We start from the raw sequence: 12,441 nt of genomic DNA, 5'->3' as shown, positions 1-12,441 counted from the left end.
ATGTGAACTGTTTTGTCCACCTTTGCGCTATCTACTTTTATAAAGTTTTTAAAATAATATTTAACGCTTACTGTGAAAGACGTTGCGTGAGTGAATTTTATTTACTATTAATTACATTATATAATTTTTAAGTGCTTCATTTAAACAACTATCAGATGTTATATTTACAACATTTTATTAGAATTTCAAATTATTTAATTTGGATTAAAAAAAAAATGTAAGAAATATGTCCGGACAGGAAAGAGTTACGTTTTGGAACCAGCTGACTTACCACGTGACTTCGCGGAAGTAAGACTGTAGGCAACATGAGCAGATCCTGAAGCACTTCTTGTAAGAATGGTGCGCTACTTTACCTTCCTGCTCTTCTTCCTTGGATGTGTGAGTAAAGTGTTGGTTGTTCAGAGTCCATGTGGGACCAAGGAGCAGGAGCCTGCCACCCCGGAGGGAGCAGCGGGCTGCGGCTGTGACAGGCTGAAAAGAGCCGCTGCTGTGGAGGAGGACGGGACACTGTCCATAGATCCAGCTGTTAAATACTCCACAGAAGCAAATGAGAGGACTTCCAAGACACCAGGAGAGGAAAGGACACAAAGTCAGGTGTGATGTGTGAATTTTAACGCGCCCTCTATTTAGTCCAAAGCATTTTAAAAGAAGCTTAAAGAACTATTAGTGCTGCTTGAATAGTTGTAAAACCTTTAGAATTTCTATATTTCTGCATAAATATGACCAGAAATATCAGCCAATTTTCACGCACGTGGACAATGGAAAAAAATAACACAATCAAATAAATGAAACTGAAATATTTTCTTTTTGTCATTTATTTATTCAGCCAAATGAGCAAATATTACATATGTGGCAAAAGTTTGTGAACATCAAGGATTAGCAGTTTATTTGAAGGACCAAGGTAACAAAGGAACCCAGCTCCAGCGAGTTATATCTGTGAATTCCACAAGGAAATGTCAGACATCTATCTGTCTGTAAGAAAAAGACAAATGGGTCATGCATCAAATCAAGAACCAGACATGTCCTTTTATGAAAGAATGGTTAAAGAAGAACAGAGTTAATGTTCTGAAATGGTCAAGTTATAATTTTGACTTTATTCCAGCTTTACGAGGGAGGAAAGTCCCCAAGATCTCAGATTGAAACAGAAACAACCTTTAGTTGTTGTTATTTCTTGTATAAATAAATGGAATAAAGTGAAATATTTCATTTATTTTATTGGGGTTTTTTTATATACTGCCTGGATTTGTGTGAAAAAACTGGCTGATGAATAAGCACTGTCAAACAGCTGAATTGTAAGTGATGCAAACTTTTATCCAAGTAGTGTTTCACAGTCTGCTATTTACTCTCTGCTGAGAGAATGGGCCTGACACTCGAGTGTGCTCCTCACCGAGGTCTGCCAATTAGTTGATTATGTGTGACTCTGCCAAAAGAGGCAGTTAAATGTTTGCCAATCTTAAAATAGTAAAGCAGTCACTTCCAGAGTCATGCGGGTAGTTTCCTGTTTCCTTTAACAAACCTCCCACAATGTTCTACTATAATTAATTATATAGGCCTACTCTACACTTCGGGCATTTGTGTATAACTTATATGCTACCTTTTGTTATTCTTTGTACTTTGTTATGCTATTTATTGTTACATTTTTATTGCTATGTATGTACTTATTTACTGTATTTAATATTTAATTCTTCAACCTCCTGCTTTCCTAAATTAACACATTCTTAAGAAGAGTAGAGATAAAGTAGAGATTAAAACTTTGTCATATTTATTTGCTGTAACCAGATGGTGCTGATTTCTGGAGGAGAGTTCCTGATGGGAACAGACAACCCAGGCATCCCTCCAGATGGTGAGGGACCACAGCGGCTGGTGACTGTAGACTCCTTCTACATGGACATTCAGGAAGTCACAAACCAGCAGTTCCAAAGCTTCATCAGCGCCACAGGATATGTTACTGAGGTCTTGGTTAAAAAAACAATGTTTTAAAATTAAGGCATTCACTCTGTCATCCTCTTACTAACATTTTCTTCTTATGTTTTTAGGCAGAGAAGTTTGGAGACTCGTTTGTATTTGAGGGAATTTTAAGCGAAGCTGTCAAAAACCAAATCGATCAAGCAGTAAGTGTATTTTTTTTTATATATTACAGCTTTTTCTCATGGTGTATCAGTAGACAACACTGTAAAGTCCCTGTAGAGAGATATACTTCACAACAGCTGAGAGCGCAGTCACAAACATAGCTTACAGAATCACACACAACCATTTCTCTCACACAGATGCACGCCCAGTTTGTGGTTTCTGTGGAAAACATGCAATCAAAGTACATCCAAAGACTTTATCTGTGCCTCCAAACATGTTGTTCTGTATGTGCACCTGGCCTTCAGCTTAGCTTCACCTCAGAGCATTTAGGATTTTACTGTAGATGGACATGAAATGGGGAACTGGAAACCATTAGTACCACTGTTCTGTTGTGAGTAAATGAGAGAGACCTCAATAACTACTTGTTATTAGGTGGCTGCTGCCCCCTGGTGGCTTCCAGTCAAAGGGGCCACCTGGAAGCACCCTGAGGGTCCAGACTCCAACATCACAGAAAGGTAGAGAAACACAGAAATACCTTGTTATGTTTTGATGAATGCAGTCGTTTATCCCAAATCAAATGCATCGTTCATTCATTCTGTGCTATTTTTGCCATATCTTTTGAGAAAAGCAAAAGTAGGGCATCCATCATTGATTTTAAACCTGTTTCTTTGTAGGCTGGATCATCCTGTTGTGCATCTCTCCTGGACAGATGCTGTTGCTTACTGCTCCTGGGCCAACAAGAGACTCCCTACAGAGGCAGAGTGGGAGTATGCCTGCAGGGGAGGCCTAAAAGACAGGTAAGATAAGTATAAGAAGTATTCCAGTATGCTTGTATAAAGTAAGTATGTAAGTATGTCCTGATACACTACCTTTGCGTGCAGGCTTTACCCGTGGGGAAATAAACTGAACCCAAAAGGACAGCACTATGCCAACCTCTGGCAGGGAGATTTCCCCACACACAACTCTGCAGAGGATGGATTCATCAAAACGTCACCGGTAAGTCAGACAGCAAAAAGAAGAACAGAGTGAGTGGTGGGTGTGTTTTGGAAAGTCATATTTCAGGTATGAAAATGAAACGGCTGACTGATTTATGGAGAATTATGGAGAAAGCCTTTAGAAACTTCAGGAAATTAAAGGTGTAGAAGATAAGAGTTCATTTAATGAGGTGGAAGTCACACCAGAGGCTCAATGCTTCTGAAGATTACATGAATAACTCTTGGATTGACAGTATCAATCCACTCTCTGTCTCTGTAAGGGGATTCCTGCAGTCACAATCTTATTACCAGTGTGCTTAAAGTCTTTAACGGTGGGGAGTCCTGAAGGAAGGAAAATGATATTCTGTCTGATCTTGCTCCCTGAAAATGTCTGTATAACTATACCTCACTGATCTTTTATTATTGGAGCAAATACAAATTGGATCACAAAGTTCTTTAGTTGGTTATTAGGTTTAAAAGTTATGACTCTTTTCAGTATTCTGCAATGAACTCACAAAACGAAGTGTGAAGTTCAAATCTTGTTGTATTAACATTCACATAAGCAAAACATTTCCTTCTATGCAGTTAATCCCACTGAGCCCCTGACAAGAAAGAAAACTCTAAATATCCAAACTGGTCACAGGTTTCTGTTTTCATTTTCATTTTCTGTTCCTGATTTAGGCTAAATCAATCAAAACTGAAATATATCATACATGTTTACCAATAACTCAAACATTATTTTAATCAATTACTCTACTGACAATTTAAAAACTCAGTGGAATATGCAATATGATTATTTGATTGAAGCAGCTAGAGAAGAGGTTTAGTGGTTTTGTGGCATTGAAACATCAGAGGACAACGACAGAGACAAGTCCTACCTGTAAATCCAGATTACACTCTATGATGGCGGTCAGTTCCTGGAAAGCTCTCTGAGTCACATGTTCATTCTCATACCTCCATGCTTACAAGGAAATATTTTCCTTGTACTCTGCAGGTGATGTCTTTTCCTGCCAACCAGTTTGGTCTGTATGACATGGTGGGGAATGCATGGGAATGGACCTCAGACTGGTGGACTGTACATCACACCACAGAGCAGCAACACAATCCTGTAAAAACTCCTTATATGTAACATTTTCTCATTCATTGTCAAGACTGTCTGGTCCATCTCCTTAATACCTCCTTTTTTAGGTGGGTCCTCCTTCAGGCACAGACAAAGTGAAGAAAGGAGGATCATACATGTGCCACAAGGTAATAAAGGCAGCTGCTTCTGATTATTCTTATATATTAACATTTTTATATAATTTAACTAGAGCAAACAAGAACACTATTAACGGCTCTGGCATTAGGGTTTCTGAAGGGAGAACATTACTTTCCATGTGTTTAATAACAGAAGGAAATACAGTCTGCTATACTTTTTTGTTATTATTCTTTTCCCTCTGAGGCTTTCCGTGCTCATGGCTGGCAATTACTTATTCACTGGCTCTGCTTATCTATATATATATATAGAAAGAGAGCCACCCACTGCTCTTCATTCCAGTGGGCACGCCATCAGCATCAGTTGCCATGGGAATCTACTAATTGTATCCAAAATAAGTGTTTATCACAGAGGTCTGTTTCTCATATGAACTAATCATGTAGGAGAAGAGAAAGAGAAAAAGAGTCACTGTTTGGCAGAATTGATATAGAAACAGAAGTTTGGCTTTAAAGCAATATGGATTGCTTTTAATACTAGAGAAGAAAATAGAAAGTAGAAAACCCTTTGCAGGCAATGACTGCCAAATAATTAACCAAATATCCCTTAGCTAGTGTTTGTTTGTGGCTCCTTCTGCCTTCAGTCTTGTCTTCAATAAGTGTAAAGCACAGTCTTTCGGGCTTTTTTGACTTGGTCAGTGAAGAATATCCCAGTTCTTTGCATTGGCACTGCTGATAGAAGCAGCAGATTGAACTCTTGAGTGTATAGATCTAAACTGTGTGTAGAGATTCTGCCAAATGCTCCAAAACCTACAGGATGCCACTTCACATGTCAGATAACAATCTAAAACTAACAGTGGCAGCTACCCAAGAGCTTAACAAGGCAAAGAACTGGGATATTCTTCTCTGGCCAAGTCAGCCACCTGGTCTCAACCTAATAGATTTCATTTACTGAAAACAAGACTGAAGGAAAAAAGAGCCACAAACAAGCAGCAGCTGAAGGCAGCTTCAGTAAAGACCTGCAGAGCAACTCAATGGAGGAAACTCATTTGGATTTTCATCCAAGTATTAAACGCAGTCCTTATGTTTGTGACTGTATTTATTTGTTCCACTATGTATGAGCCAGCAAACCTGTGTGTATGAAAATGTCTATAATTCAGGAATGGTTAATGCCACACCTTTGTCAAAAGTATAGTAAAAAGTAAAGTTAAATTAAAGCATAAAGTTTTGACTTCATTGGCATCTTGAGTGTTTAATTTCAAATTCATTATTGTTATGTACAGAGGCCAGATGCCCAAAAACATGTCATTACAACATTTATGAATCTGACTGTAAATTTGTTTTATTGACTGTACGTTTCCATTTTTTCTTTTACCCCACCTTTAGTCCTACTGCTACAGATACCGATGTGCCGCACGAAGCCAGAACACTCCAGATAGTTCAGCCTCTAATCTGGGTTTTCGCTGTGTGTCTCAGATGAACCGATGACCTGACCGGCACGTCGTGAACACAGACTCGCTTAAGGAGTAAGGAGTACTTAATATTTGAAGCCTTTTTATGGCCACATGACTACCTTGCCTCTGAAGATACGTTTCATTTAAAAAAAAAAAAAAGACAGGGAATATCCTGCATTACTGTTAATATTCACTGAAATTAGTTTTTTGTTCATTGTTTTTGTTAACTAAGGGCTGTCAGAGAGTAGAACTGAAAAGAATGTAACATTTCAAAACATGATGTCACTGTAAAGTTGCTGTACAGTAATTTTTTTAGAATATTTTTGTCTGACAAATTTCATCCTAGAAGATTTAATTATTGTCTCTCTTTGTGTGTGTTTGCGTCCTGCTTTTAAAGCACTCCGTTTTCTAAATTGCCATAATAAAGAAAACATATCAGATAAAATGACCTCTGCTTGCTGTATTTATGGAAGATGTCAGGTTTGATAACTTGCTGCCATGTTTATCAGCTTAAAAATATAGCTGTAATGTGCTGCATCCACCAGGGGTCAGTACACTATCATATCTGTCCAGCTATCTATGAAATGAGGGGAATGAGCTTTGTCCAAATCTGATTCCGAGAGTTTTGACAAGCTTAAATTCCTCTATGACCTGCATACATTTAAAGCAAGCAGCACATGTCGCACAGTGTGTTTGTCTATTCTGACAGAATATTGTATAATAATTCAAAGAGCAAAAAAAAGAAAAACAAATGTCTGCAAAAGAACCAAAATTCATTTATTTCCGACTTCTCTGATATACATGTTGCATGTTAAAATAAGAAACTAAACAATTAGCATAAAAGTCTAGCCAAATCATAAAGCAAATGGTGACGAAATCAAATTCTAGTGCTTAATAAAAAATGTTTAACATTTGTATTTCTAGCATTTAACATCATATTTATCAGCAAACTAAAATCCTATTCTGCTGCAGTATAAATCAGAAAGTTCAAAGGTAGAGTTGATACAACATTACTGCACAATTGCTAACATTCAGTAGACAGTTTAACAAGTCTAAACCCCACTGTCAGCTTTTAATTGAAGTTCATACAAACTCCTTAATCTATCAGTGCACAACAGATTAACTGTTTGACAAAAAAGAGAAAAAAACATTGATTTCTACTAATGCAGCAAGAAGATCATCCAACCCTGCTGCTGTATAATTAACCCAAAAGAAAATGAGTCAAAATGCACCACAGAAACAGCAGAGCAACTAAGACAACCTGCAGGCTAAATACAGCTGCCATCTTAAGAGTCCAGAACAATTAAAAGATAGAAAGAATCAAAGGCGATACGCTATACTAATAAAAATCCTGCACTTGATCACTCTGCCTCTTATTAGCAAAGCTGAGAATACAAAAAACATTTGCAACTTTATCCAACTTTTGCACCAAAATGGCAAAAGTGTGTCTTTTTGTGCTGCTGTAGAGGCAGTCAGGCCTCCTTAGTAAATCTTCACCACATGTAATAACTACGTGTGGTGTCAACAGGAGAGGGTTTTCCCTCTGTGCTGCCATCCTTGTCCTTGTCACCATCAGCCTCCCACAAGTTAATGAGCGGAGGGTAGAGCTCGTTAAGTGGGATGGAGGAGGTCTTCAGCATGTATTTCTTCAAGGAGTGGTGGTAGTTGTTTCTCTTCCATCTGCGGGCCATGTAGATGCCAGCAGTGGCCAGACTGAGGAAGGCCAGCATGGTCGACATGACAGCCAGCACAGCCGCGCTTGGGTGCTGGTCTGACAGGTCCAGGGCAAAGGTAGCACCTCGTGTTGTCACATTAACACAAGACTTGTGTGTCTGCAGGTGGATGTTGGAGACTGTGAGGCATACCTCATATTCAGTAGCAGGTTGAAGGTGTGTGAGGTTGTACTCATGTACATCTACAGGGACACGAGCTGTGTAGGTGATGTGCGGGTTGTCAATCTTCATGGTAGCAGAGGCCCACTTTAGGTTGGAGGACATGACATTAGAGTTGACTTTCCAGGAAACCAGGATGGAGTGGGACTCGGTCTGTTTGACAGAGATCTTCATCACCTGAGCGTTGTCTAGCAGGGTCCCATTTACTCGGACAGTGGCAACCCACGTGTCAGCTCCTTCTGTGTTTTGGGCCACACAGGTGTAGCGACCAGAATCTTCCACCTGCATGTGAGACAGCCTTAGAGTCCCCTCACTGCTCAAGTGGTATCGCTCTGATTTCATGTCTGTCGTGATTTTGGTCCCAAGAGGAGTCACCCAGTAAATTTCAGGCTCTGGTTCAGCTATTGCCCTGCAGTCCAGGCTAACACTCATGCCCAGCTCAAGGTTCAAGTGGCTGGGGAAGGTGTCATGGGAAATAAGGGGAAGACACTGCTCTGGGGACTCCAGCAGCCTCATCTCTCTGACACGCTGGCCTCTGAGTTCTGGTGGGGAGTTGCACAGCATAGCCAAGGGCTCCATGAATCGCACTGTGGTCCTATTGGAACTCATCCACTGAATGACACAATCACAGCGCAGTGGGTTGCTGTGGAGGCTGATCTCCCGCAGATTAGGCAACGCCTCCACAGTGTGCTGGTATAGGCCAGTGAGAGCATTATTGTTGAGCATCAGACTTTCCAGGGAAGGCATATCCCTAAATGCCAGCCTGTGGACATAAGACAGTTTAGGGTTGTTGGTGGCCTCCAGTTTTGTCAGTTCTGGTAGGTTGTCCAGAGCATAGCGATCAATAGAAACCAGCTCCATCATATTGTTGATGCCCAACTCCTTTAGACGCAGCATGTTTCTGAAGTCTCCTTCCTGAAGTTTGTGAACTGGATTTTTGTTCAAATCCAGAAATTTCAGATTGGGAACTTTCTGAAGTGCTAACTGAGGGATTTGGACCAGTTTGTTGTCATAGAAAGAAATGCTCTCCAGATTATCCAAACCTACAAAAGCATTTGCTGGGACATCGGTGAGATCCATGCCAGCCAGAACCAAACTCCTCAGGCTTCCTAGAGGCTTAAAGTTCATGTCAAGGAGGCCAATTACTGGGTTCTCCCCAATCATGAGGATCTCAAGGTTAGGTGTTTCTTCAAACCATTGGCTGTCTATGACATGAAGCTTATTGGAGTTAAGGTGTAGCCGCAGCAGGCTGCGCAGGCCTGCAAAGGCTCGAGGGGAGATAGAGTTTATCTGGTTGTGGTTAATGTAGAGCTCCTGGAGGTTTGAGAGGTTTCCCAGACAGTGGTCTGGCAGCTGGCTGATCTGGTTCTCCTCTAGATGCAGGGTGGTCAGGTGGTTCATGCCTCTGAGACCAACAGCTTCCACAGTGCTGAAGTTGTTCTGGGACAGGTCAAGCTCTGTCAAGTTAAATAGTGCCTCCAGCCCTCCACTAGTGCGGGAGATGGCATTGCTTTGGAGCAGTAACACCTGGGTATCTACTGACAGGTTGGTAGGGATGTGTGTTAGCCTCAGGTCATTGCAATCCACTGTAGTTGCTTCTTTGTAGGTTGATTGAGGGGTGAACCAAGGTCGGATCTCGCAGACACACAAACGGGGACATTCTTTGCCAAGTGCAGGTGACAGAATGGAAAGGAGCAATCCCACGCAGAGCAACTTTAGAGGAGAACAGGGCTGAGAGCTGGGTGCCATGTTGTCTCTCCCTGGTTGCGGAAGGCTTAGATGAGAGGCAGTGTTTGGGAGAAGGGTGTGAAGGAATGGTTCATGAGCATTAACCTTTCTTACTGCTACCTATGTTCTGTAAGTCCAGATCTGTGGTTCTAACCCAGAGGAAATGGAAACATCTGATCCAAACTTTCACTTCCACACCATCAGGTTAAAACCTAAAAAAAGAAGAAAGCATAGAAAACCATCAGTTTTCTGAAACACAGACTGTAAAATGAGTGCAGTGAGGAAGTTAAACTTTGCAGAGAATAAAAAAGACCCAAGATTTCCACAGTGCCACCCCACAGATATTTAGGATGCTAAGTTGATGTGTCTAACAGGGCAGGATGAATCTGTTAAATTCATCTGGTTGCCCTTCTATTGTTTAGACGTTCAGTCCTACCCTTTAATGAGCTCTCACGCAGCTTGATAATGAGCATAAGATTGAAAAAAAGTCACTTCTGCAATTTTAAATAAAGGACAGGAATGTCTTGAGAGGCCTAGCAGCCGATTCGTCTTCACATATGGACCACTAATTGTCTATTTACCTGAGCACTTGGATGAGCTGGAAAGAAGGAGGCAGGATTTGTCTGTATCTAAGATTTTACTTTGGCTTCCCTGATGTCTCTGTCTCCTTGGAGATTATCCACATGTTTTTCTCTCTGGGTTGGTTAGATTATCTGTATACCAGCTTAGTATCAGTTATCCTCTTGGTTGTGTGTGTGTGTGTGCAAGCAGCTCTGGCAGTGAGCCCATTACACAACAGGCTTAATATACAGCAAGCGCACGGTGTTCACTGTTAATCACTCTTTACTTATGATACGGGCCCATCATAGGCAGTCAGTCACATACATGTAGGGATTTCTGTGTCACTGTACTCATCGAGGTTTAGTCAAGACAAGCAAAGTGGGTGTGGAGTGGACTGATGGTCTCCCAGAGGATTTGTTATAGTTTATGTTTCTGCTTTCACTTGTCAGTTTGATGTCACCAACTCCAACAAATGTATTTGAGTATAACAGGCACAGATAAACATTGGAAATGAAGATTTAGTGTTTCTGAACACCCTTATACAGAAAGGAAGTGAGTTTCTTGTGTGACTAACACTTAGAAATTCAAATGTATCCAGTCTGAGGTTGAACATTGTGTTTGTGTGTATTTGTGAAGAAGTTGAGTAAATTTTGTCACATCAAAACTGACATGTTATTTTGATATGAACATAAAATAGATACAGATTGTTTTCCTTTCATGTGCCGCCTGTTCACACACAGCAATGTGTTGACACCTTTTCTCAGTTTCTCTACCAAATTTGCATGAGTGATAATACGAAAGCAGCTCAACATGGAACACCAGAAAAACAACACTTTGAAGTTGGGAGTAGAAACGTAATAGAATGGATAAAGCATCAAAGCTCACCCACACAATATTCTCTCTGACTTAGAATTGTGTTTGTTATCAGGTCTCGGCAATGCCATGCACAAACTGATGTGCCCCTCAGTGTGACATAAGGGTTACTGGCAGGGACCTGCACCTTCTCCTGGATGTGTATTGTAGCATGGGACTCCTCTTTCTGCCTTTAAACATCCATAACACTTTCATTTATATGACATTCAGTTTAATTACTTATATAGAGATATGAGACTTTTATCTGTGCTTTCTCTCTGCATGTGTTGTGCTGCTTGGATATTAAATCGGAGGAGACAGGTGGAGTAATCACTGCTTTCATGCTGAGGCTATAAAACTCAGACACCTGGCACCAGGTTTCTGGCTGCCTGGCAGCACTACAGGGGTCTTCATCCATTCTCACCTATCGTTCACTGTGTGTACGTGTTGACCTTAGTAACCCTTGGAAGCTTTGCTGAGCACATATGTTCAGTTTCTCTGATGGCCTCCTTCATAATCACTGCACTACTCAAATTCTTTCTTACAAGCCTCCCTCTACCCACAGATAGTACCTATTGTTGGCTGCAGACCAGCTCCACTGGAGTGGCTTCCCACCTGTTCATAACATCAAGCTTTTCTGGCCCAGTGCACAACAATACAGCCTGCTGCTCTGACCTCTTGCCCTCTAATATTTTGTTACTGCGTCTAAAGGCTCAGATTTATTTTAGTCCTCATCTAAAGCACATTACTTTGTTATATTCATTGTATGCATGTATTATGACCACTGATGATGCATTCTCCAACAAATGTTTATTAATTGCTCTGCATAGGATGTGCCAGTATATGTGTTATTTTACTCCTCTGCAAATGTTGAAGGACACATACTAAAATCTCCCAAAAGCAAGTGAGGTTTGGTGTGACGACAACCTCATGAACTCTTGTTCTCAGGGATGGGACAGAGATTAAGTCTGAGATTAATTCTCTGACTACCAAAGCAGGGCTGGGCCAGTTGTGTAACAGCACCTGTATCCTGAAAGTCTCTTGGGTTGTGGCAGCAGAGAGTCACAGAGACACTGTACTTCGAATAATTAAAAATGTATGCTTACATGAGGATACACACTGTGAGCATCTCCGCACTCTTTACAACAGACACTTTTGGTCCCATCCCATCAACCACCCCCGCCTTCTCTCCTCTCCCCACTACCCCCCTGTCTTTGACTCACTGATTTTGACATGAAAACACAAACTACTGGAAGGAGGCAGAAATATCCTTCAACAGCCTGGTATTATCCAGCTGACTGTCTGAACTGGAGCCTGCAGCGGGGGATTTACTCTTTCTGCTCATCCAATCCTCATGAGTTTTTTAATCTAAAGTACACATTATACATATAAAACACACTCATCTCTCGACAGCTACTGCATCTATGAGCTATGCATCTAAATAGCTAATATTTGCATGTGGTTCATTTAAACCTTTGAAATATCATTGGCCCCGGGGTTCAAAGCAAGACAGCAAGATCTAATTGTGGGATATAATGAGGTTTGTCTGCTTCATTCTAAGGCCTCATAGCTGCATTTAAAAGACAGGCTCAGACAAGGAAAAGAACACACATCCGCAGTCAGATGCTGGATGCTTTCTTCTTACATTTGTGCAGCACTTACTGCAGTAGGTAGCCATGTTTTAAAAGAAGTTGAAAAGGGGTCTTGAAAGCGTCAATA

General features: G+C 40.9%; 2 protein-coding genes across 2 annotated transcripts; one reads left to right on the top strand and one right to left on the bottom strand.

The window, feature by feature from the left end:
- Positions 1–14: 14 nt before the first annotated feature.
- On the top strand, positions 15–5,883 carry sumf1 (sulfatase modifying factor 1). The gene is made up of 9 exons (XM_028406118.1): positions 15–594; positions 1,780–1,953; positions 2,037–2,111; positions 2,503–2,585; positions 2,745–2,867; positions 2,952–3,066; positions 4,039–4,152; positions 4,233–4,292; positions 5,622–5,883. The coding sequence occupies exons 1-9, from the start codon at positions 337–339 to the stop codon at positions 5,721–5,723; spliced, it is 1,104 nt and encodes a 367-aa protein (XP_028261919.1). The 5' UTR covers positions 15–336; the 3' UTR covers positions 5,724–5,883.
- A 1,163-nt stretch (positions 5,884–7,046) lies between these two features.
- Positions 7,047–9,330, bottom strand: LOC114436049 (leucine-rich repeat neuronal protein 1-like). Its single transcript, XM_028406116.1, has one exon. The coding sequence runs from the start codon at positions 9,328–9,330 to the stop codon at positions 7,183–7,185; it is 2,148 nt and encodes a 715-aa protein (XP_028261917.1). The 3' UTR covers positions 7,047–7,182.
- Positions 9,331–12,441: the final 3,111 nt, after the last annotated feature.

Source organism: Parambassis ranga, chromosome 5, assembly GCF_900634625.1.
Source record: "Parambassis ranga chromosome 5, fParRan2.1, whole genome shotgun sequence".
NCBI classification, from domain to species: domain Eukaryota; kingdom Metazoa; phylum Chordata; class Actinopteri; family Ambassidae; genus Parambassis; species Parambassis ranga.
Note: the sequence above shows the minus strand (reverse complement) of the source record. Positions and strands in the feature narration are given on the sequence as shown.